General features: G+C 36.4%; 1 protein-coding gene across 16 annotated transcripts in view; it reads left to right on the top strand.

The window, feature by feature from the left end:
* PCDH15 (protocadherin related 15) overlaps nt 1-27,637 on the top strand; it is a 691,874-nt gene that overhangs the window by 256,501 nt on the left and 407,736 nt on the right. For 15 of the 16 annotated variants that reach the window (XM_003783651.1, XM_003783650.1, XM_023509543.1 and 12 more), the window contains 2 exons: nt 8,840-8,959; nt 19,462-19,572. In XM_003783651.1, coding sequence (XP_003783699.1) covers nt 8,840-8,959; nt 19,462-19,572 — 231 coding nt within the window. The remainder of the gene's footprint in view (nt 1-8,839; nt 8,960-19,461; nt 19,573-27,637) is intronic. The other variant, XM_003783663.1, reaches the window with a different exon arrangement.

Below are 27,637 nucleotides of genomic sequence, written 5' to 3' on the forward strand. Positions count from 1 at the left end.
GGCACCTGTAGTCCCAGCTACTTGGGAGACTGAGGCAGGAGAATTTCCTAAGCCCAAGAGCTGGAGGTCGCTGTGAGGTGTGACACCACGGCACTCCACTGAGGACGACAAAGTGAGACTGTGTCTCTAAAAAATAAAAAAATAAAAAAATAATTAGGGTGGTGCCTAATTAGGGTGGCTCAAAGGAGTAGGGTGCTGGCCTCATATGCCGGAGATGGCGAGTTCAAACCCAACCCTGGCCCAAAACTACAAAAATAAATAAATAAATAAAATTCTAAACATATACAATGATGGATACACAACATCCAGCTTCAAAAATTATGAGTGCTGAGGAAGGTTGTTTCACTCATATTCACCACACCACCAAATAGCTAAGATTATTTTGAAGCAAATCTCAGATGTCATATCACGTCACCTTTTAGTATTTATACTAGAAGGAAAAGGACTAATATTACATTACACATTGATAGAGGCAAGAACATAGACTAAAAAATAAATTATAATTATTTATTTACATCAGTGAATTTTCCAAAGTAAACACTTCAGTGTTATCACAAACCAGTTCAAGAATGGCACGATTGCCAGGTTTTCAGAAAACCACCCTCCCAGGCAGAAAACCCTCTTACAAAGAGTAGTCTGATGTCCAATACAATTACGAGTTTTGCTGGTTTTGAACATTAGTGTAAGTGAAATTTTATCATATACCTGCTTTATATGCCTAGGCTTGTTTTTCCAACTTCGTTTTTGTGACTCATCAACACTGTCACCTCAGCAGGTGGTATTCCATTGTGTGACTCTTTCTCGTTTTATTTAGATATTCTTGTTGATGAACATTATGATTATTTTTACCTTTATGATTATTTTTACCTTGGGGCTATTAACACAACATCTGGGTACATTTTCATACATGCTATTTTCCTACATGTAGGATATATTCCTGTTTTGTGAATACAATAGGATTTTCAGAAGAAATTATGATCCATAGATATGTATGTTTTCAGAGTAGTAAGTATTGCCAAATAAATCCCCATTCTTATTAGGTAAATTAATAAAAAAGTTATAAAATGTACAGTTGTTCTACCTTCTCAACAAAACTTGATATATTCACGATTATTAATTATAGTCAACCTAATGAATAGGTTCCTAATAAGTAATATTTAATCCACATTTTAATAAGGGTTTTCTGAAATCTATTAAGAATTAATACCTTTTAAAAGTTATTGTTTTGGGCAGTGCCCATGGCTCAGTGAGTTAGGGTGCTGGCCCCATATACCAAGGCTGGCAGGTTCGAACCTGGCCCTAGCCTACTGCAATAAAAAAAATGGCCAGACATTGTAGCAGGCACCTGTAGTCTCAGCTACTTGGGAGGATAAGACAAGAGAATCTCCTAAGCCCAAGAGCTAGAGGTTACTGTGAGCTGTGATGCCACAGCACTCTACCAAGGGCAACAGAGTAAGACTCTGTCTCTAAAAAAAAAAAAAAAATTAAAATAAGAAAAAATAAAAGTTATCGTTTTATATGTTTATAAAATGTCCTCTTTTAAAATGAATTTCCTATTCAAGTGTCTGTTATTTTCTGCTGAATTCTGTGAATTCTTTATACATTCTGGACATGAAATCTTTGTTGAATATACATATTTCAAGTCTCTCCACCCATTTGATAACATGCATTTTCACAAGGTCTTATTTTTAATGAAATGCAATTTGTCAATTTTTTTCACGGTTTATGCTCTGCATGTCCTGCTGAATAAATCTTTACTGATTATAATGTTGTGACAGTATCAAATTTGTCTACAGTGTATCAGAAATTAGTCTTGTGTATGCTGTGAACTAGGAACCAACACTGACTTTTTTCCCACAGGGTATCTAATTGAGCCAGCATCAATTATTGAAAGGTTGTTGGATTCCCACCACAGTGAAGTATTGTCTTTGTCTGATGTAAATCAAGTGACTCTATCAGCAGGAGTTGTTTCTAAGAAAATCCTTCGGTCTATTTGTTTACTGATTCATAAACCAGTGCCAGAGTGTTTCTTTACTATAGCTGTATAGCAAAGTCTCAAAATCTGGTCGTGTAATTTTTTCACCTTTGTTTTTCTTTAGGATAGTCTTTTCTTTCTTAGTCATCTAAATTTTGGAATCAATAGATGATGGATACAGAAATGCAAAAATTGATAACTTTACCTTAATGAATTTTCAATTGCATTGACGTATCATAGCTCTTTTGTGCAATGGTTCTTAATATACAATCAAAATATGTTCTAAGATATATCTTATACATATTTTAATCCAACTTAAAATTCTCCAGAAAGGAAATTGAGTGTCAGGGAAACTGGGTGGAAAAGCCAGGATCTTAAAGCTGAACAGAGACAGACACAAACTCGGGCTTCATGCTCCTAATTTCTGGCTCATTGGATCTTTCGGCCACACTACAAAAGAATTACTAATACTGTCTGCTGTGTATGATCTATCCTCATTAGGCATGATTCCTTAGGTGCAAATTATTTTACTTGGTGCGATTTATTTGTATCTACACGATCAATGCTTTTCGTGCTTTTTGCAGTCTTTAACAGACATGCTTAGAGTGGTGAAAAGTTTGCCACCAATTTCTATCTGAGGTCCAACACGCTTACACTCTGTCGTATTTGTTTGCTTTTTTTTTTTTTTTTTTTGGTCTATTTAGTGCCATACAGTGAACATTTCTGTGCTTTTTGCTAGTGATGTCCCCTTTTAAAATAGCCTCTAAGCATAGTGCTAATATGCTGTCTAGTGGTCTAAGAACAAGAAGGCCCCATGTGCCTGATTTGTTAGATAAATTTCATCCAGACTGTTAGGAAAATGGGCATGTATCAAAAATATATCATAAATAAGATGTCTTTAAACAGAAGCACCTGAAACAAGGTTATATATTGATCAGTTGATGAAAACCAGAGGCTTGTAGGAACTTGCAAAATAAGTTGTAACTAGACACTTACAGGAGCCAAACCCTGTATCTCTCCTAGCAGCCAGTACTCAATAATCATTGTACCCATTCTTATCCATGGTCACTGCTTTATGTGAATTATATTTGGTACGAACTGTGTGATATCTGTTGACAACCGTCTCCTCGTTGATTATGGATGCTGACTGCTATTTTAAGGGCAGAGGATAGTTATTCCTTTGGCAGAGACTGTGCGTATTAGCAGCAATGACATATTATTAAGAATCCTGGCTCCGTGCCTATGGCTCAAATGGCTAAGGCACCAGCCACATACACCTAAGATGGCGGGTTCGAATCCAGCCTGGGCCCACCAAACAACAATGATGGCTGCAACCAAAAAAATAGCCAGGCATTGTGGCAGGTGCCTGTTGTCCCACCTACTTCTTGGGAGGCAGAGGCAGGAGACTCGCTTGAGCCCAGGAGTTGGAGGTTGTTGGGACCTGTGATGCCATGGCACTCTACCCAGAGGAATAACTTGAGGCTCTGTCTCAGAAAAAAAAAAAAAAGAAATCCTATAAATTTAGTGTGAAATAATAGAAAGATCTTTGTCTCACATTTTGAATATGTTCTATTAAAAATATTACTCTTGCAAAAACACACAACTACCAGAAGAAATAAGATAATCAACTGTAGTAGTGGATACATGAAGTAGTGGATATAATGGTTCTGCGGGCCATGAGGCAAGATTAGTGAAGACAAATGTTCTCTTTCGGAGAATTGCTGATATTTGGGGGATTGACTTCAAACAAAAACTACTCTCTTTTTATATCCACTTTCTATTTTTTCTTACCATTGGCATTTTATTAAAAGATTTAGTTTTTTGGCTTATGCTTTTCTTTAACTTATACCTCTGAATTTACCTATGTATCCTATGTACTTTCCCATAGCCATGTAAAATCGTTTGTGGAAAAAGCCAGGAAGTTAACTAGGTAAACGATCCCCAGGAAGCTGCCCAAGCTGATCACCATCCCATGCAAAAATACTATTCAGAAAAAGAAAAAATAAATGTATGTTTCTGAGACTCATTGAAATGGTAATGGATACAGAACATAGCCATCTGCATGACAGATGTTTCTGAAAACTGCAAATAATAATCTATGGGCAACACAGATTATAATACACCATCTGACTGTGATGTGAGTATTTTCAACCCCACATAATATTCAGAAAATCACAAAGCGCTAGTGTGCCTCGTATTCCACAGTGAGATCAGTAATGATGATGTGTTGTGTATTTATATTCTATAATATATGTCTGTCTGTGTTCATCAGGGTCCATATTTCTGGTAGGTACACACATAGAGAAAGCGAATGAAATCAGATGCTGCAATATACTTTTTTTGTATGTTCCACTTTCTTCTGCTTGTCTCAGGGACACTTTAGTCTTGCCAGACCTCTCGTATCTGTCTATATGTCTTATTTTCTTTTTTCCTATGCTGGTTCTCTTATGTTAGCTTCAAACCCTATCCTATATCTGCACATATCCACTATCTGAGAAGATCATGAATGGCTGTGTGCAGCTAAATTACTAATTCATTTTTGTATTGCATTTTATGTGTTGTTTTTGTGTGTGGATACTTGCATATGCTAGTAGTAGAAATGAACAGAACCGTGTGTGCTAAAATGTTTGGTCTCTGTGTTCTCCTGTGGAAGTCACAAACACTTGCTATGCAAATGCTGAGCTGATAACGGGCACACTGCCCAGTCTGCCGCCTTCACTGTCAACAAGTAAACACCACATTCCCAAAGTTGGGAGGGGGGATCTTTAAGTTTTAGAGAAATTGCAAACAAACACAGCACCATGAATTGAAGAAGCTGATGAAACCTACTACTGTTACTCTAATTCTTTTCATTTAATTTTTAAGGGATCTAAAATCCCCCTGGAAAAAGGCTTAAATTCTATTCAGAGACTACTCATAATCTCTATATATGTCATGAAAGACTTAAGTGTTTTTCTCTATTCCCACAGCTGATACAACTGTTCATCTTTTATTTTCCACTCAAAAATATCAATTAATTTATTGTGGAATCACATTTCCACTTGCATTTTACAGGGATACTAAAAAAAAAAAAAAAATGGTCACATAAATTCTAACAGGAAAAATTATGTGTGACATCCAACAAGGAGCTCAAATCCCGAAAAGATAGCAATGGAAATTGAATTACTTTTGGATTAACCTTAAAATTGCAACCAGGAACAAATGAAGAGCTAGTTCTTTCTCCTGTAGGCCAATATGTGCATCAATCTTTGGTGGACTTTTCACCAACCATATTTTTTTAAGGTAATCAAAGATATAGAATTTAGGGTTTATTTTAAATAGGTTAAATATTACAAATTACACTTATTTTTAAATGTGATTTCTAAATGGATAATGGTATGTCTATGATGAAAAAACCTTAATTGATGATAATATATTAAAGGACCGTAGTATTTTTATGCTGTTTTTTATAAGTTGAAAATATATTTGGTGACCTAGATAAAAATATATATCTTGTCCATAGTTTAGATCTTTGCATTTATATAAATATGTCTTCAAATTTGCAAATATTACATTGTAAGAAGTGTGTCTTTCAATCTATTCCCACACACTTCAAGAATATAAGTATTTCTTTCCAGAAATTTAATCATGAATGAGACTAAAAAATATTGAAATTCTTCCTGGGTCTACTATTCCTTCCTCACACTACCAATTTCTTTCTTTCTTTCTTTCTTTTTTTTTTTTTTCTTTTTGCAGTTTTTGGCTGGGGCTCTGATATATGGGGCCAGCACCCTACTCCTTTGAGCCACAGGCGCCGCCCCATACTACCAATTTCATTATCTTGGCAATAGCACTTCAGGATCCAAATATGTAGTACATTGAAAGACAGGGAAATAATTTCTTTTTCTAAATTTCTATAGCCAAAGAGTACAAGGCTTTTGTTATTGTTCTTTCTTATTTTGCTTTGTTTTGATTTTTTAGTCTAGCTCCATGACAGTTATTTTATGTGGCAACAAAATTTTTGACTAAACACGTTTGTTTTACTAGGTGTCTGGAAACCAATCAGTGTCATCCAATGTTAACATTTTATAATTTAAATATCACATATGAACCTGGAGGACATTATGTTACATGAAACGAGCCAGGCACAGAAGAACAAACTCCCTAGTATCTCACTTATAGGTGGAATCTAAAACTGTTGAAGCCATGAAAACAGAGAGCGAGAATGGTGGTTACCAGAGGCCAGTGTGTAGGGAGGTGTGGTCTAGAGAAGTTTTGTCAAAGGATACAAATTCACTTAGGTAGCAGGAACAAATTCAAAGCATCTAAGGGACAACATGGTGACTATAAGTTAACAACGTATGTTTGAAAATTGCTAAAACAGTAGTTTGTAACTATTGTCACCACAGAAATTAAGGATGCACGGTAATGGACATGTTAATTTGGTTTATTTTACCATTTCACAATGTGTACATATTTCTAAACAACATGCATACACAATAAATACATATAATTTTTATTGTTGATAAAAATAAATTAATTAAATGGAAATAAAAATAGCAAAGCATGACTATAGAAGAAAGGGTAGATTTTTAGAGAAGAATGTTTTGGGTGGGGAAGAGATTGTATAAAAATTATAAAACTGTCAGCATGCAAACCATTTGGTTAACTAACATTTTCTTAAACCTGTCCCCCCTCATCCCCCGTCGTGGCTCAGTGTTCTATTACTGCTGCTTAAACCATCTCCTTTCATTTCATTCTCAGCTTTCTAAATTTTGCCTTGAATCCTGCCTACCAGGAGTATTGGCTTTATCAATACCCAATTGCTTTGTTGTTGATGATTTATGTCTTTAATCATAATTGAATACTTTAACTAAATCAAAAAAGTGAAAACTAGTGTGGTTGTTGGGCCAATGGCATTATATAGTTTGGTCATAGTTTAATTTTCTGAAATCTGGAGCCAACGTTAGACTCATGAGACTTCTTATAGAATCAGAATATCAGAAGATGTAGGAACATTAGCTGCATATTCCACTATGGCAAGAATTTTCTGAGCGTGAAGGGGAGCCATCAACCTAGACACAGCCTGTCCTCCCCAGTGGCCACCGTCACATTACTCTGGCTTGATGCATTCATGTTACCTGGTGAATCCTGGTAGACATTTGACTTTGCAGTCCCTGAAAAGTGAAATGAATGAGACATTATTTTTCCTCTAAAACTATTTCTTCATGATAAAAATCACGTTAAAAAATTACCAACACAAACTCAGAACAAAATATAAAGTCTCCGCTCTGTAGAGGCACAGAGCTTATATTTATTGCTAAAATGAATTGATTTACTGTAGTAAGGCATAATGCAATGATTATAGAAATAAGGTGTAAAATGCAAGTAGAAGAATAAAAGAATCATATTCTGACTTGGAGTAAGGACTGACATACCAGGGATGGTACAGGAGAAGGTGATTTGTAAGTTAACTAATGAGTATGCTTCCAGCCCATACCTGAGGACTGAGAAAGGACTAAGAAACATGGCTCTGGATATAGGAGTACATTGTGCTGGCTCAGCGCCGGTAGCACAGTGGTTACAACACCAGCCATATACACTGAGGCTAGTGGGTTTGAACCCAGCCTGGGCCAGCCAAACAATAATGACAACTGCAACCAAAAAATAGGCAGGCATTGTGGGGAGATCCCATAGTCCCAGCTATTTGAGAGGCTGAGGCAGGGAATAGCTTCAGCCCAAAAGTTTGAGATTGCTGTGAGCTGTGATGCCACAGCCCTCTACGTAGGGTGACGTAGTGAGACTCTGTCTCACGGAAAAAGAAAGAAATATGTTGTGAAGACCTATAACCTAGAGGTTAGAGAAAATAAGAGTAATTCTCTGGTGGTGCTCAATAAGTGTTAGGGCTAGTTATTTAGGTAAAATGCCAAATCATGGCTTTACGTGCCTCACACTTCAAGTTCTGCTGTTGTTTTAGTCAAAAATGGAAATATGCCCCCATCTCCAACTCCTATCACCTGATGGATTTGTATTCAACTGATACCACAAGTGCTGATATCCAGACTTGTCTTTGGAAGACAGGGAATTCATTGTCCAAAGCTTCTCTTCTTCAGATTTGCCACGTGCACATAATATTCAGCCTAAATTGCTTTCCTCTCCCGGAAATAGTTTTTAATTTTAACATAGAGAAACTGAACTAGGCACAGTGGCTCACGCATATAATCCTACCACTTTGAGAGTCTAAGGCAGGATGATTCCTTAAGGCCAGAAGTTCAAGATCAGCCTGAGCCAGAGCAAAAAAATAGAAAAATTGGCCAGGTGTAGTGGTGTGTGCCTGTAGTTCCTGCTACTCAGGAGGCTGAGGCAAGAGGATTGCTTGAGCCCAGGAGCTTGAGGTTACAGTGAGCTATGACTATGCCACTGCACTATACCTGGGGCAAGAGCAAGATCCTATTTCCAAAAAAAAAAAAATACCTGAAGAAAAAGAATTAAAATGAAGAAACTAACTTTTTTATGCAATTTAAAATCTCGCTTATAGATAACAATGAATCAAGTTTTTTTAAACGAGAAGAAACAGGTGTACTTTCTCTCTAGTGGTAAGATGCTAGTATTATAAATTGGTCCAACAGAGCTTTCACATTGAAACAGGACCTTCCATTTGCTCACCCACACAAGGGTCATGAAGTTCATACTCTGAGACATCAGAGGGATTCCTATGTGATGTGATGCACTCAACTGCTCTTTGGAAATGCTTTGGTTTCAGGTTGTGGACTGCTGACATCTCCTTTCCTTTGTGTAATACAGAGCTGGCTTTTGTGCTGGGACATTTCCGGTGTGCAGCAGATGAAGTGAGAAGTGATGGCTTTTCTTCTGTTTTCCTTTCAGCTCACTCCAGTTGGCACCACAGTATTTACAGGATTTTCAGGAGACAATGGAGCTACAGACATAGATGATGGCCCCAATGGACAGATAGAATATGTTATTCAGTACAATCCAGAGGATCCGGTAGGTAGACACCTATTTGCCATGTAATTTCACTAGGAAGAATAAAATTAATGGTGATTTCAGCAGATATTTAATGCATTTTCTCTACCTCCTAGAACCACTTTAGTAATAATACTATTATTATAAATTATATCAACTTTGAATTGCTATTATTGTTTATACTATAGTTGTAAAGGAGTATTTTTGGTGGTATTTCTAGGCAAAAATTTAAAATGTATTTATAGTTGTCATGTGCAATCTTTAAATAAGTTTGTGTATGTTTACTCCTAATCATTCTAAGCTTTCTAAACAAATCACTGAAGAGTGTATAACCACTGAGATGCATTTGCTTTAAGGAACTTGAAAATTAATCCCAACGATGCTGCCACACTATATAAACACAGAACACATGTATTTCTGGTCTTGACAAGTCCTTAAAATCCTGGCAACCTCAGCAATAAAACCAGTGGTAGAAAAGAGGACCCAATTCTTTCTACGTTAGACTAGGGGATGTCTATATTGTGTGTAGGCCACGAAGTAACTTCCTTCGGTGGTATACAAACCAGGACAAAATCTGAATTTAAGTTGAAACTAGAGCAGCAAGTCCTGCCTGTACTTTTCCCTCTTTTTCTTTTCTTGAGGCAGCTTCTCAGAATCCTGGGGGCTCCCCAAAGCCCTTTTACAAACCACTTCTTAAGTGAGCATTCCGAATTAATGTTTCTCTTTTCTGGTGACTGTTAGAAAGATAAGTGACCAGAAAGTTAACACTTTGCCTCTTTTTCTCTTTTATATTTATCAACATATAAGCTTTAAACACAAAGGCAAATAAACAAACAGAAACTTCAGAAACACGGTTGAACTTGCAGAGACTGAGGACTCACAACGTCTATTTCACCAATCTGTTGTGAGGATTCAGAGCTTCTGAAGGTGTTTTCTCATTTTATTCTGACAAATCAGTAACAGTGGCATCTCTGTTTCACAGGAGACAAAAAAACAAACAAACAAAAAAACCAAAGATTGGTAGGTGGAATGAAGTGCTGTGATGTGACACAGTCATTTCTGAAGAATAACATCAGAGGAGCGTGTGCTCTGCTCTTCCTGAACTGTCTGCTCAGGGAATCCTTGTAATAACTGTGTTCAAATTTTCAAAAAATTTGGAAAATAAGAATGAACAGTAAAAACAATTCTACTGAATGTTTCAAGGAAGTTTGGGAGTGTTTTGGTTGTTTGCATTTTTGTTTTATCCCTAAAGGAGCGTGTCTCAACACGTTTTGGAGCAGAAATGAAACCAGCAAATAAGGACATGTTGAGTCTGTGACAAAGAAGGAAGTGAGGGGAGACATGTCGAAACAACTGTCTGTCCCTTCTAGTTCTACACTGTTCATTTTTTACTCCTTTTTAGAGTCATTGTATGTGTGTGCCCATGTTTCTAGCTTTTTTTAATGAAGGTCATGTTCTAATCTTACCCTCTGATTTCTAAAACTAAAACTTCCCTGCAAATAGAGAACAGCCAGCCCATGTATTTAAGGGAAATATTGAGTGTGTATAAAAAAGAAATCTATCCAGTGCTGCTTAGATATAACTTGAGACCAAAATATATATGACTTTACAGCTATCTTTTAGAAGTTTTGTGAGGTTTAAATTCCTTGTTAGCTGTGCAATAATTTCTTCAGAATATTTGCCATCAAATATAGCATACATCTTTTGCTATCTACAAAATAGATAGCCAATGAGCCATGTGAAAATTTGAAATTATAAAAAAAGGAATAATATATATAAATATGTATATAGAGAAAGATATATTCATACACACATGTATATACACAGCGTGGACACAAAGTTGTACAGTTTACTATGTTAAAGTATTGTAACTTGTACATGAACTTAATGTCCACCTTGAAAATATTATCAATATGACATATTAAGAAGTTCTCTGGGTTTGGCCCTAATTCACTGTGTAAAAGAATAAGACATCAGGCTGACACTGAGGGTATAATGGAGGGAAAAGCATTAATCAAGGCAAATCATCAGGGAGAGAATCCACCTTCGGCCATCGTATGAACTTAGTGTAAACTTCAAGACTAGTTTCTTCTCTCATAAAATCTGTCAGGGAAAATACCTGATAATTTTCAAATTCTGCCACCATTAAATCTCTCTAGTAGTTTTGTCTATTTTAACAGTCCCCTAATATTCTCCTGCTTATGTCTTAAGGTCAAAACAAAACTGTATGCATAACAACCATATTCTTTAACCAGGACATGTGGACAGCTCTAGCTTTTGACACCACACTTATAATTTTTTTTTAATTAGTCTCCCACTGTATGGTAAATGATTAAAATATAGATCGTGTGTTCTACTTGCAGTTCTTCCTTTGTTTTTCTTCCACCTGATGCTATACTCGTCATGACTCCAAGGCACATGCGAGTGGCCAAGAGTTTCACTTAACTCACAGGCATTGTATTTGTACACAAATTATTTTAAACAAAATTAAAGCCAGTATCTATAACTCACAAAAATGTACATTTAATTTAGCTTTCTTCACTCTCTTAATAAACAGAAATAAGACAACACTGGTCCTGATTTCCAATAAGGCTACAGTCTGCTGGAATTGATCTCTGCCACTCTTCCTACGCAGGCTGTATACGCTTAACCCTGTACTTGCCGGGTAGTACGCTCATCACGTTACCAGGTTCATCCTTGTAAACATTCGTGGAAGTAACCCCTACCCTAGAGTGAGGCAAAGTGTTTTTAATTAATTATTTGATCACTTTAAACACCAGCCTCCAGTGTTTCTGATGAGAGAAAGTGGAAGTTTAAATCATGTATTTTTAAAGGAATGTGTCATTTTCCTCTGGCTGCTTTCAAACTCTCCCTCTTTTAATCTTGGAGGCTTAGCAACTTGACTGTGGCATGCCAAGGTCTAGTTTTCTTCATAATTATCTTTTTATTGGGGGTGGGGGAGTTCTGAGCTTCTGGATTTCTAAATATGTATTTTCACAAATTAAAGAAATTATTAATCATTATGTATTCAATATTTTTATATACCTTTTTATAATTCTTCTACTCTGATTCCTCCCCCTCTGAGACTCCAAATACAGGCAGCCATGTATTTGATAGCAGGTAGCTTTCGCAAGTAGCCATATGATGTTGCTCCATAGGTTTCTATACCTATGTTCAATTGGTTTCATTATTGTCAATATATTTTTATCACCATGTCTGCAAACTGCAAATTTTCTATTGATCTGTATCCAAAAACCACTGCATTCTCTTTTTAAGCCTATCTAGTGATGTATTGGTGTCTTTTTTTTTTTTTTAATTTCAGGTATTCATTATATAGTTCAGGTGTAAGTTTTCCATAGTTTGATAGTTTATATTTTTTGGCTGAGATTTCCGATCATCTTATTTATATGATAGTGAGCATATTTATACATCTCTGAGCACAGGTTTAGTTCTAGTAACTGTTTGAATACCTTCATCTGCTCATTCTAACATTGGTCTTTCCTTTTTATCCATCCTTTTGTAAAGGTGTCAAAATTCTTGTGCATCACATCCAATGATTTTGGACTCCATATTGAGTATTAAGAATATTATTTTGTGGAGGGACTCTTGATTCTGTAATATTCCTCTGACAAATGTTATTCTGTTTTTAATTTTAGCAGACAATGTGGTTAAAGTGAAAACTGTTTCTTTTGAGCATAGCTCAAATCTGTGTCCAGTCTATATTTTTTCTTAGTTACTCTGTCTGTAGTCTACAGTCCTGTAAGCATGGGTTAGTGGTCCATTAGAGATAGCTAGACAGAATTTAAAACTTGAAGTTTGCTCTCCCACTTTTTAGCTTTGTTGTTCCAATATTTCTCTCAGACTTTCCATAAGTTTGGTGGTCCCCAAATCTACTCTCTGACTCTTTAGGCCAAAACGACTTAAGGTTCTCTATCAGAGTTATAACTAATAACTAATAGTGTGAAAATCAGCCTTCCCTTCGGCTTACTGCCACTATAAACAGGAAGCTCACCCCTGCTTGCTTTCAAGAATCCAATTCCTTAGAGTATGCCTGCTTTGGTTCTCTCTTCAAGGGTACCAGGTATTTTTTGTTTGTTTATTTTTGGTGTTTTCTCCACAGTATATAGGTGCTTTTCATGGAAGGACTGAATCAGGAAGGAGTTAATTAGTAATACAGAAGTGGAATAATTAATTCCCAATGACTCCTTGTCTTCAAAACATCCTCAGAAGACTAGTATTCTGACTTATTTTGGCTACTGAATCATGCTGGTTTTCCTAAATGTTGGGCAACACCATCAGTGATAGAACCCTTCAAAATTTTAACAACAACAAAAAAGGACATCCATTCATTAGATACATGATTGTGAATCTGCAGTGATATGCTGTCATCTGGCCTGACACCTACACTAGATTATAACCAGAAAAACGGACATTTCAGATATACTTCAGGTTGTTTTCTCTCTAAGAAAGACAGAAGTGCAGAAGGTATTCAACACGGAAATGTCTGTCAGTTTCTTTCTATAAAAACAGAGAATAATTCTTTACACGAGAGGAATATATATGTGAAGGGACCCTCATGCCAATGTGTTTCTGAAATACTATGTGGCTGTAACATTCATGTGCAATTTAAAATTGCACACTATTTTCACACAAATGTTTTTGCCACCCTGTATGAGAGAAAGCAAAATATAGTATCACCTAAAATTATTCAGTTGGAGAATGTAAAAGTTATTAATTACAAGTCCTGTATATTATCACCAGTCCTTCAGACGAGTCTTAGGGAACAGCATAATGTCTTGCTTGTCTATTACACTATATAACAAATCATCACAACCTTTTCTCAGTTCCTGTGGTTTAATGGTGCAGACGCAGCTTAGCTGGACCTTCACTTAGAAGGTTGCAATCAAGGGATTGACCAATTTGTTCTCATATGGAGGGTGGACTAGAGAAGAATTCTTCCAAGTAGCATGTGTTGCTATCTGAATTAGATTCTTTATTTTTATAAGATACAAGGGCTTGGTCTCTTGCAATCACTGGGTTGAGGCTGCTTTCAACTCTTACAAGTTCCTCTCAGTTTCTCATCATGTGGGCTTTGCTAACATGGCAGCTTACTTCATTACTCCTGCAAGGAGCCTAAAGCTAGTCTGTTGGAAAGACAGACTTATAAGACTAAGGTGACCAGATGTCCCGCTTTTGGTGGGGTAGTCCCAATTTTTAACAATTTGTCCTGCATCCCATGGCATTTTTAAAAAGCCCCAATTTTTGGAAAGAATGCACGACAAGCTAGGGAACAAGGGAGAACGGGAAGGGAATATACAGTTTTCAGCTGCCATGTGGCTATTTCGCCAGGATATGTGTTTTATATTATTTTTGTTAATTTTATAATGTTAAACTTTAATAATAACAAATAATTGTTGAGAACTGATTATCAAGAACTGCTTATCAAAGTTTCCATTGTTGTTGTCAGCCCCCCCGCCATGGTGTCCTGCTTTACCAATGTTAAAATCTGGTCACCTTATATAAGACGTAGTCTAATCACAGGAGTGACAGCTTATAACCTGCTATGTTTGATTGGTTAGAAGTAAATCATAGGTCCTGGGCACACTTTAGGGAAAGATTACACAAGGTATGTATTGCTTATCTGGAGGCGGGAATTAAGAATCTGTTACATAAAAAATATGTGGAATGTTATTATTGTTATTTTGAAATGTCATTTCAAAAGACCCCCTTTGTAAAAGCATTTTTGAAATTTTTTATAAACTACACAAAATAGAAGGAACTAGGGTTCTATTCTATCTTTAAATAGGATAAGCTGAAGATGGTCATTTGCATTATTAGGATCTTTCTTATCCTACCTATGTTATCCTCTTGACACAGGTAGACGATTTACAAGGAACTGTATATAGAATGAGAACAGATGTTGCATTTTTACATTTCAAAATCACAAAATGTCCGTTATAACCAAATGTTGCAAACTCTTCACCATTACAAAGCTCCCTTTTTAAATCTATAAATAAAATCAGAGTGGTTTAAATCGAGCTTTTCTTTTACCATTTTTTAAACTGCAATTTTTAAATGATCTCTAAGACAAAGAAGAAGTCAGTTTGAAGATAAAGAGCTACTAAATGGATAGACCCAAATTAAGGCAAATGCATTTGTGCTGTTTACCAAAAATTTTACCTTCTTTATTTCTTTATCAGGGATCCTCAAACTTTTTAAACAAGGGGCCAGTTCACTGTCCCTCAGACCGTTGGAGGGCCGACTGCCAGCCCTGGGACTAGTTGGCTGCTAATCAGGACAGGCAGTGGCAGCAAAAACACCCGGCGGGCCAGATAAATGTTCTAGGTGGGCTGCAGGTGGCCCGCAGGCCATAGTTTGAGGACGCCTGCTTTAGAGCATGCTGGGAGTGTACCATTCTTGCTAAGAGGATATTTCCTTGCTTTGACTAATGAAATGTGAGCTCAGTGAACTAATGTACAAGTCTTCATATCCCCTTTCACCATTGTCATTGGAGAAAAAGACACCGAAGTGACACATTCATTAGCCTGGATGCTCAAATGACACAAATAAATAGAACACACTTGATGATGTGTGTTGATGTGCTGACGTGTAGAGTTAAGTATGGATTAAAAGTTTAGGGATTTGTTCCTGTAGTGTAACTCAAGCTTTCCTGGTTCATATGTTTAGGGAAAAAATGTAATAAGTACCTCAATATGAAAGTCTTCTAGACATTTGTTAAGGAAAAATATTCAACAACACTTGTTAAAATATGGTAAGAAAGACCTCATTCAGAACTTTCAAAATGAGTACAGGAATACCACCAGGAAGACTTGTAACTAGGGAAAGAGATGAACACAACTTGGGAACATGAGAATTTATATGCAAGAGCAGGATAGTGATCAGTGGATGGAAAATTGCTACGTGAAAATGATACTGAAATTTTGACTTCTCTCCTGGCTGGCTCTCCAAATCTGATACTGGATTTTCAGGTTCTTGGTCTCAGTGATTTGAAGAATGAATCCACGGACCACAGATCAGTGTCAGGACAGAATTTATTTATAGAAAAGAATACAAAAACACTGAAGTTCCTGGTAGGGAGAGAAAACCCTAGTTGGGAGAGAAAAGTTCTCTCCGTTTTTCTGTATCCGTCTTTCTCTGTTTAGCGGTATATATAGGTGCATGGATGAGTTCCTTCTATATGAGGCCAGGAAATGAATGGACAGTCTCTTCCGCTATGGCAAAGAGAAGGAATGTACTAATGAATGGACATAGTTCCCTCCCCCGGGGCAAGATGAATGAATGTACTAATGAATGGATACAGTCCATTCACAGAACTGAGGCCTAGGAAACTTACTTGAAATAGACTAGGTATAGGAAATAGGGGTTCTGTATTTAGTCATAAGTGTAAAGGGGAAGGAGACACCAAAGTGCCGGTGTCTCCCCAGAAGTTGTCCAGGCTATTGGAACTCTGGTGGGGGAAGGAGGCTCCCCCCCCCTTGCCTATGCTCCAGCCCACTGGTTCCTCTGCCGGCTGCTGCTGCACCAACCCAGCTAAGGTGGAGGCAGCGGGTCCTCCAGCCCAGCTCGCCTGAGCTGACTGGGGCACCACCTGTCCTGTATCAAAAAGGGAGGATTCTGGCTAAAGCAGCCTTGATCAGATACCATGGAGGATCAAAAATGGATGGGGATATTTCTTGCTAAACAGATGTATCCGAGTTATTTTCTAAGATTGGATTTTATAAGGAAGTACATAGACGTCCCTCGGAGAAGGTTCAGAAGCCTGACTCAGGCTTAGGCAAGCAAGGAATCTCTGTCAGTTGCTACTCTTACGAAGGGAAAGCAGAGGCATTCTTGTTTTATCTGAACAAAAAGTCCATTTTCTCAACCGGTCCCCTTTTGTTCATTAAAGACCATTTGATTCCTCGGTTGGAACCTAGCAGTAGAGACTCTCCAGCAGACAGGCTGCTTTGGCAGATCTTTAAGGAGGGGGGTTTATGTAGAATATAAATGTCTTAACACAATAACTAAGAAAATGACATGAAGGCTATGTCAACCAGTTGGATCAGAGTATTTCAAACTGTATATAGAAACAGCACACTGTACCCCATGATAGTATTAATGTACACAGCTATGATTTAATTTAAAAAAAAGAAAAAAGAAATTTGTAGTGTGTTCATCATAGTTATGTAAAATACTGTTTTTTTTTTTTTTAATTTCTTGGTAATGCAAAGAAAGGCTGTCCATAATACATTGAACTAATCAGATTGTTTGGAAAACAATCAATAAAAACTTTTGAATTGGGTCAGAATTTGTCACCCCATGCTATCTAAAACTTTCATTTTTGATAATCCATTTTATGTGGAAAACTGTAAATAGTATCAATTCTGATATGTTAAATACCATGGTCAGCAAGATTGATAAGACTATTGACAGAATAGATTATAGTATCATTTTTCTTATCTTAATCTTTTTTCTGAATGTCAGACTGGAGGGATGTTTATTCAGCATTTTCGGGGTTTTTACCTAGATTGTTAGGGAGGAACCGCTGACAGTCTCCAGTGAGCCGTCTAGAGGACTGAGAAGGTAGCAGCACCTATTTGTAAACTACTGTTGCTACTCAGGAGAGTAGTGAGGGTATCTAAGCAATGGGTGCGCACAGCTTTCTTCTTAGCAGTTTTACCGCAGTGTTCCAGGGCGTGGTGACGTCTTTTGTCAACCCTTCTCGAGCAGATTGTCCTTCTTTCGAAATGTTTTGACTCCCTAGAGACTTGAGAGACTTGAGAGAGAATGAACCATAATTTCTTCTGTAACGTGTGAGCATGCGATACCTTGGAATTTCCTAAAACAGGAAGTTAAAACCAGAGATCAAAGGGAAAGGATTTTTCACAAATCACCATTGTGATGGTCTCTCCATAAGCCAAAATCCAAATGTCAGATGTTATTAATATATGTTAAGTTAAGCAAAAACAGTGATTGTTTATCCCTATGTAGGTTACTAAGAAAATTAGATTACATTTTAATACATATTCTATGTTGGCGCATGTGTGTGTGTTGGCACGTGTCCACCAGGGATCTGAGTTAGGAGATTTGAATCAACTGTTTTTTTGTTGAGTTTCACCCTAACTGCACTTCCTTTTAGGTTTCCTCACAGCTCCTATGTGACTTTTAAAAATCACACACACGCTTCTTTTTTCTTTCTTCCCTTCTCTCTCCTATTCCTCCTGCTTTTCCCCCTCCTCTTTTTCCTCCTCTTCCTTTTTACAGAAATCTAATGTAAATTTAAATAAGGTAAATATTTCATCCAGTGCCCACAAACACAAGCACACCTGCACAAACTGAACAAAACAGCCAAACACAAAACACTTTCCGTGCTGGAAGTAAAGCTGATCTGTTGCAGTTATTGAGATACTGTTTTATCAGTCTTTAAAATGGCACTAAAAATACAAGGGTGATGTAAGTTCTTTTTAAGAATAAGAGATTGATCATATCATTATATCTCTGTAAAGTGTGAAAATGTTTATTCTGAGAGCTACTTATATTAGAGCAGTGATGCTGGAAGGTACTTTAGAGATGGCTCTTGTGACCTGAGTGCTACCAGGAAGAAACTCCATTCCTGGCAGAGGGGAGACCTAAACTAGTGAACAGCAGGTATACAGCCTGAAAAAAAAAAAATAACCTATATGTATATTTCCAATAACACACTATTTCAAGTTTATAGTCAAGTGCCTCATAATGATACTTTTGTCATCTATAAATTGCAAATATGATGGTGGTGACACAAGATTATATTTCCATATTTTTACTGTTTCCTTTTTATGTTTAACAACATAAATACTTACCATTGTGGTATAGTTGCCTACTGTATTCAGCACCATAATGAGTTGTACAAGTTTGTAGCCTAGAAACCACAGACTACACCATGTAGCCCAGGTGTGTAGCAGCCTATACCTTCTCCATTGGTGTAAATACATTCGGTGACATTTGCACAACAAAGGGAATCGCCTAACAACGCAGTTCTTAGATCACATCCCTGTTCTTACGTGACTCTTGGTTGTATTTGTATTTAATGCTTGAAAATAATCAAAACACAGACAGAATGGGCACCAAGGTTGAATAGCAATGATATGTAGAAATTATAAATTGCAGTATTTGAACTGTTTGGTGTTAAAACAAATAGCAAAAAAAAAAAAGGTAATATGGTAACAGGAAAGATTTTTAAATATCTAGACTTTGATTTAGAACTATTCCAAGGCTGTTGATGAATAACCCTAAAAATACATAAAAAACGAGTTTCCAGGTTATCATTATCCAAGCACACTGGGGAAACACATTGTTCAAAATGAAACATTTTGAGAAATGTTCAGAATATTAAATATGAGTCTTATATTCATTCTGTTTTCAGATAAGCATGCCCTGTATAACTTTCAAGAGGAAGAAATTATCATATGGAACTATCTAGTATTGAACTATCTAATTTATCTTCTAAATAAATGATCTGAAATACGTCTCGTTAACATTTTCAGACATCCAATGACACCTTTGAAATTCCCTTAATGTTGACCGGGAATGTGGTGCTAAGGAAGAGGCTCAACTTTGAAGATAAGACTCGCTACTTTGTCATCATCCAAGCGAATGTGAGTATTCGATTTCTTTTAAATTTCTACTATGAGTTTATGAAGCGGAAAACTCTTTCACGATGTATCAAATTCTCTTAGAATCTTCAGTGTGATTCAATTTCTCAACAGGGAACCCCATCCCTCAGTGGTATTTATGCATTTTATTCTTCTAGACAGAAAAAAGGATAGGTTGGCATGGTTTCCATTCACTGTATTCTGCAATGATTAAATCTCTCATATGTATGACCAACATACCAATAGTTTATTTTTAGCCTATACTAAAATGTTTCCCAAAATACAGCCCACCAAGTAACTGCAACCAAATCTCCTTGGGAGCATTTTAAAAATATAGATTTCTGGCACCTACCCCAGATGTTCTGAAAAACAAAATTGCAGAAGATGGAATGGATATCGGTATTTGCAGTTAGCTTCAGAAGATTCTAATGTGCACAAGATAGAGAACCACGGGCTAATTGGGAATGTTTTTCCTTGTGACTATCATTTATTGATTATTTACTTATTGGTTATCAATTACTATGCCCACAAGTGAAATTTATGGTGATATATATAGACAACTGTTCTTTAGGAAACCTGAAGAACAGTTGCTTAGGTGTGTGGGTGTTTATTATTGTTGTTATTAGTTTAGTAAAATTCTTGGAATTATGTGGCTCAGGAGTTGGGTTGACAGTTCAGCTATATCACCAAGGACTCAGGATCCTTCTATCCTTATACTTTGCCCTTCTCTGAAATTTGGCTGTGTATTCATGGTCTCATCAGCTGGGAGCAAGTTGAATACCACAACCATAAGCATCCCAACTTCATCGCAAGTTTGAGTGTAAGCGCGTAGAAAGAGTACAAAAAGAAAATTCATTTTATGTTTGTTTATCTGAGAAGAGTGTTTATCCAATGTTCTCTCCCACCCAACTTCTTATAGTATTGGGTCACAGGAGTCCGCAGAGCAGGAAGGAATGGCGAAGTCATTATGCCAAAGGGGAATCAGATAGCCGTCTCTGGATTACACTACTTAGGGTCAATCCTGAGACTGGACACACTCATGACCCTAGAAAAAAGTATATATGTATTTTGCTGATATATTTAATATATACAGTATCTTCTTTGCTAATATATATCTATATATACATTAGCAAGAAGAAGAATGGGGATAGCATTTGAGCAAGAAATAAAATAATACCAGCCACAGATAGGTATTAACATTGAAAATGTCCCATCATGAGTAACAGACTCATGTTCTCAAATGGCAGTTGAGAAATGAGTTAAGACATAAGACGATGGAGACTGTATACAGGCCGGAGGTGGCCAGGGGCTGGTGATACAGGCAGGTGAAGAAGGATAGAAGGATCACAGAGGAATTTTAGAACAGTGAAAATAGTCTGTATGATACTATAAAGGTAAATATAAGTCACGATATGTTTGTCCCAACCCACAGAATGGAAAGCACCAAGTCTCTAATGCAAGTTATGCACTATGGGGCACAGATGAATCAATGTAGATGCACCAGTTGTAACTAGTACACAGATTTGATGGTGGATACTGATAATGGGGGAGGCTATGTGTGTGTGGAGGCACTTTTTCTGTGAACCTAAACTGCTCTAAATAATAGTCTTTATTGAAGAAAAAATAGGTAGTTAAGCTCTGAAGCCACCTGTGCTTTTAAATAACTCTTAAGCATTGTAATCTTACTCATATAGTAGAACAGAAAGCATATCCTCAGTCAGCTTTTCTAAACAAGTTCATGTACAAACAAGTGTCACTGCATTGCCATTTTCCTACCTTTCTTAGAGATCTTTCACCTGAAAGGGGAAGTGCATGTGTATCGATAGATGGATAGATAAGGAATTAGAGATACGGAGATAGGAATAGATGGAGATAAATGGACAGAAATCATATGGATCCAATTTTTGAAGCCAAATTTATAGACTTGCATTCATATGTCTTAAATATTTTTTTTAGTAATTTTTCTTTTTTTTATTTTGTGTGTTCATTTTAGTGTCAAGTACTAAAGCAAACTGTGGATAAGTTAAAAAGTAAAATCTATTAGGAATGGCCACACAGAGCACCATAAAAACATTGAAAACATTTTTTTTTCCAATTTAAGTGAAGCTGTGAAGGAAAGTTACAATTTCCTATGTCTGACTCAGAATCTCTACTACAGTTGGCAGAAAAATCGGATGGTTAAGGAATGTATTTGTAACCTAGCTCTTTGTTATTGTGCTGTTTTAGGTTACTTAATTTTTTAAAGAAATGCAGATTAAAGGCTCGGCGCCTATAGCTCAACCGGCTAAGGCGCCAGCCACGTACACCTAAGGTGGCGGGTTCGAATCCCCAGCCCGGACCCGCCAAACAACAATGACGGCTGCAACCAAAAAATAGCTGGGCGTTATGGCAGGCGCCTGTGGTCCCAGCTACTTGGGAGGCTGAGCAGGAGACTCGCTTGAGCCCAGGAGTTGGAGGTTGCTGTGAGCGTGATGCCACGGCACTCTACCCAGGGCACAGCTTGAGGCTCTGTCTCAAAAAAAAAAAAAAAAGAAATGCAGATTAAAAAATTCTGAATTTGTCTATTATAAAAATATGTATGAAAACATCTAGAATAATTTGGATTCAATTTGATAGACTACTCATAATTGAGAAAGTGATGAGATTTTAGCATTTCAGAAATAAAATTATGAAATAACATAGTTTATGTGAAGAAATGAATATATCACAAGAAAGTAGTGGGGTGAGAGAGAAGCCAACAGAAGATATGAATTTATTGGTAATAACAATTGTTTAGTATATAGAGCAAAAAATGCAAAATGTCGACTACAGAAGGTTATACATTTTTCAGTGTTTTTAAAAGTTTTTAGCATTGTGTAAGTTTAGTAGCTGTGTAGTGTATCCAAATAAGGATGACTGCCGTGGATTCCTCTGACTCCCATGACTCTGAAGAGAGGCAGTAAATGTATTTTTATAATCATAAAAATGTGAACTCTGGAACCGTACTGTCTGAGTTCAAATCATAGTTCTGCCATTTACTAGCTGTGTGACTTTGGGCGTAATTTGTTTGGTAATTTCCTGACCAGTAAAATGGGGATATTCATAAAACGTACCACATGGGTTTCTGGTGAGAATCAAGAATTAAGTTAACAAATAATAAAAATACTTAGACTAATATTTTGAATAGATTGTGATAGAAATACCTAAAATCACCTAAGTGTTAGCACATTATTGTTTAAACTTAATAGTTACAAACAGAATGGCTGTGATCATATTAGAGATACATGTTGGTTTGCCCGTGAGTGTGTGTATGTATGTATAAACGTACACATGCATATACCGTAAATCTTTACCGTAAAAAATGCCATACTATCGTCTATATTCTTGCAACATATTTCATTCTTATATGTGGTAAAAAAGGATGCCTATTTCCACTACATTTTAAATATGTAATTTACTTTAAAGAAATAGATCATTGGGGCTGGAAAGTTAGCTCAGACCTGCTTGAGGGCCAATATGTTTCTCAACTCCACATCCCACGGACTCATTAGCATTTGCAGACACCGTGGGAGTATTTACAGTTTGAAAAGGTGACAAATGCTACAAATCAGAGCATCTTATCTCTGCAGGCTGATTGTTCATCATTTAGTGTTTTGTGTATAGCAACATCAATATAATAATAATTTGTATCTGTATATTTTGTATAGGATAAAGATATCCATATGTTTATCATTCTAACTATTCTTTTACATTTCTGTTTTTCTTATTTTATTAGTGATATATAAGATGATATACAATGTAAGTCAGGTACATTTGTTGACAACAAAGATATTCTCTTGAAATCATAAGGAGAGTTAAAATAAAAGCATTCAATTTGACTTGAAGGCAGATGGTCTCTGAAAGGTTAATTGGAGGTCTGTTGCAAATTGCTCAACAACACCCAGTTTCGACCTGTTTTTGCTTATGATACAAAGATTTAACTGATTTTGAAAGGCTATTGTTCAGATTACATGTGGTTGGAAGGTTTGGTTTTTTTTTTTTTTTTTTTTTTTTTTAGACAGAGCCTCAAGTTGTCCCCCTGGGTAGAGTGCCATGGCATTACAGCTCACAGCAACCTCCAACTCCTGGGCTCAAGCGAGTCTCCTGCCTCCGCCTCCCAAGTAGCTGGGACCACAGGCGCCCGCCACAACGCCTGGCTATTTTTTGGTTGCAGCCGTCATTGTTATTTGGCGGGTCCGGGCTGGGGATTCGAACCTGCCACCTTAGATGTACGTGGCTGGCGCCTTAGCAGGTTGAGCTATAGGCGCTGAGCCGGAAGGTTTGCTTTTATCCATGTCTGTATGTTATATTTTTTCATTAAGCTGAACAAGTTTCACCTAACTCATATTAGAAAACCTGTCAGTTGTTCTCTTGAGAATATTTGCAGAGTTTTAGCCCATACTGTTTACTTCCCGTACAGACACACAATGGAGGAATGCTCAATTTTCAGGCAAAAAGAAGGAAGTGGAATCCAGACAAAAAAGTTCAGAGAAGTACAAGGATCAATGGATTTTCCTTTTTTTGAAATTTACAATAGGTCGGTCCTATGGATTTATCACCATCTTCCGGAATGTCATCCTAAAATACAAAGGAATCAAACTCGTCACTTCATATGTCATTTTGTTCCAATTCTAACTCTCTTTTTAATTACCATTATTGTGATTAAATTATTAAGGACACTTAGTATTCAAGACTTATTTAATTTTCAGAAAGAAAAAGTTTACATTTAATTTAGAATCATAGCACGGATAATTTCCAAAATATCCTGTGAAGAGGAGGGCTTTTCAGTGGTTCCTCAGATATAAAAGTCTAGGGAAAGAATCCCAGCTGTCTTCCAGAGAAGCTAAAATCAAATTCCTAAAAATAAAAATAAAATTTGTTACTATATGTTTTCCTAATATGATTGAATATTTAAAGGAACTATATGATAAGCATTGCAAACATAGGTTTGGGTTTATAAAAATCACTTTCTATACTTTTAACTTTCAACCTATGTCAATAACTTTTCAAAATACCCCCACTTCAACTTTCCCTCATATCTGCTATCTACTATCTACTGATATGTGAAATGAGTGTTAATTTTAAGCCCCAACCCCCCCCCCCTTTATTTTTTAGTTCTGCCACTTTCTTGGGCAATTCTGGGGAGTGGGAGTGAAATGAGAGAATGGTGGTTGATGGTTTAAGGGAATGAATATTTATAGAGTGTTTAGGAGTAAAGACATGTAAGCATGGTGAACTGTAAAAGATGATAATATTCTACCTACTTGTGTGCATAAAAATTAAGGAAAATTAGGTAAATACATCAAACAAAAATGCTTTCCAGAAACAAAATAAAGAACATACTTCTAACATGAGTTATACCAAGGGAATTTGGTTGTTGCTGCTTTCTTTTTAAATAAAGAAATATAATAGAATTGAGTTACTAGGAATTTTCTTTTTTTAATTACAGTCAAGGATATTGCATCTATCCTTGGTGAACAGAGCCCAGATGAACACCTCAGTCTCCGGAAACTGACTTAGGTTCAAAAGACTCAGGGCAATTCTAATTAGGTTCCAATATATATTTTTTTCTCTCCTCTAGCCATGGTTCTCAACCTGTGGGTCACGCCCACAGGAACTGTATTAAGGGGCTGCGTCATTAGGAAGGTTGAGAACCACTGCCTACAGCAATAGTTGATATGGTAATGAAGTAGTATTGAATATTATGTATCCATAGAGAGTCTGCTAGTATTTAATATATGTATCTATGAATGAGTCTGCTAGGTGCTTTTAGCCATTTTGTTAATCTACTAACCACTTGATCCTGAATATTTTAAATGCTAGAAGTTTATTTCAAGGTTCCAGTGACATTACTTAAAAATTATTCAGAACACCAGAATATTGGTCTCATACTCATTTTAAAGCCAGGCTTCAGATTATTTCATATTATTTGTTGGAAACCACATCTTTCCTGGCTTTACTTCACATAATCAGTATTCACTTAATATATGCTAAATATAAGGCATGTAGTAAATAAGTGGGATTAGCATGTATCACTAGTTTGGTCAACAAATAGTTGACAATTAAACTCTTCTACAAGAAATAGTTTCAATGTGGGTGAAGGACTTAGTCTTACTTATCTAACAATTAGAAGTGTTTCATTACCTTAACACTAGCACAGTAATAAACCAACATTATTACCTTTGCATTATCACATTACACAAATGTGTGCAACAAATTGCACATATATTTGCAATTTTATAAAAATGTGCTTTGTAAATGAAGTAGAGTGTGACTGAGTTATATCTCAGATATTCATATAAAAATATCTTTTTTGTGAAGTTCAACTACACACTTCCATTTTTGTACATTAGTTCTTTCTTCTATTGATGAAAATTTTGACTCATTTAGTAAATAATTCATTCAGAAGCAATAGGGTGTCTTGGATATGCCAGGAACCGTGTTAGCATATGATTCTGCATAGAGGTATTGCCATTACATGGAGCCAGAGCACAGGAAGCCAAAAGGATGCTGAGGATTCAGGGACCACGTGAATTCTACCACTCTCTGAATATTGACAGAACGCTCCTAGCACTTCCAAATTCTACACTGCTGAATCTTTCTTAGAGCTTTCTTGATTCTGGGTTGAAAATATGTGTATGCTTGTAAACTCCCATATGTCCGTTTTTATGCAGGATGGATTATTCTTTGAATCACTTGTAATTTCTTACATTTAGTGCTATTTACAATTATTAGTGATTCATTTTTATGGAAGCTAATTAAAGCTTGCATGTTACTAAATGCTTAGCGTTAGCAGGTATAGAAATGATATGTGAATATTCCATGTTGAGAAAATATAAATTAAGTAGTTGTATTAGTCTCTTAGGCTACCATAACAGAAAACTAAATACAAGGTGGCTTAACTATTGTAATAACAATTTATTTGCTTAGAAATCTAGAAGCTAGAAATTTCAGATCAAGTTCCACCAAGGTCACTCTCTGGTGAGGGTTGTTGTCTTCCCGGCTTATCAATGGCCGCCTTCTCTTTTTTACCTCCGTTGCCTTTCCCGTTTTGCAGTTAGGGGCTGGGCTTAGGAAGAGAGAGACCCTTTTTATAAGGACAACAATCCTATTTTATCAAGATCCTATCATTATGATGATATGTAAATCTTAATTACCTCTTGATAAACTTTCTCCAAATATAGTCACATTAGATGTGAGAACTTGGTCATACGAAATTCAGGGGTACACAATTTAGTCCATAGTAGCCATATGGCTAACTTTTAAAAAAGATATTCTGCGGTCTGAGGTTTCTTTTCTCTTCCTTCATGCCAAATTTTTAGATAAACATAAACAAGGCTAATTTTTAATAAAATCACCACTATTGCTTAAGTTTGGATAGAATGCAATGATTTCCTTAAAAAAAAAAAAAAAAAAAGTAAAGGGGAAAAAGAGGAACTTTGCGATGAAAAATCTAGATGACCGCAACCTGCGCCAGGTGATCCAGGCTAACCTCAGTGATAAGTCATGCTGGTGCACTCGCGCTGCAGTGTGATGCAAATGGCACTTGTTCTATGTGGTTTTCCTCTTTAAATCATACAACCGCAGTCTAAACTTGAGACAAACAATAGACAAACACTCATGGAGGTACACTCTGCAAAGTATCTGACTGGTACTCAAATTTTCAAGGTTATCAAAAACAGAGAAAGTCAGGAATTTTTACAGCCAGGAGGAGCTTGAGGAAACATTATGACTAAGTATAAAGGGACATCCTGGTTGGGATTCTTGGAAAGAAAATGATGTTAATGTAATTAAAAGTTAGGGAATTCTGAATAAAATATGGATTTTATTTAATAGAAATATATTGTTGTAGCAAAATTGCACTGGACATAGTTAAATAAACAGGGTTGTTAAAAGTGGGGTGGGCGTGAGTATGGGGAATTACAAGCCATTTATATGTGTTAATTTCCAGAAGGAAAAGTAAACTTTTTTGAATCTTCATGGCAGGAGGTAGTTAGAGAACTGGTAATGAGCCTCCAACTTAAAGGTAGGCTCCTCTCTTCCCAGGGAA

The sequence above is a fragment of the Otolemur garnettii genome, unplaced genomic scaffold, assembly GCF_000181295.1.
Source record: "Otolemur garnettii isolate 467f Iridium unplaced genomic scaffold, OtoGar3 scaffold00008, whole genome shotgun sequence".
Taxonomy (NCBI): domain Eukaryota; kingdom Metazoa; phylum Chordata; class Mammalia; order Primates; family Galagidae; genus Otolemur; species Otolemur garnettii.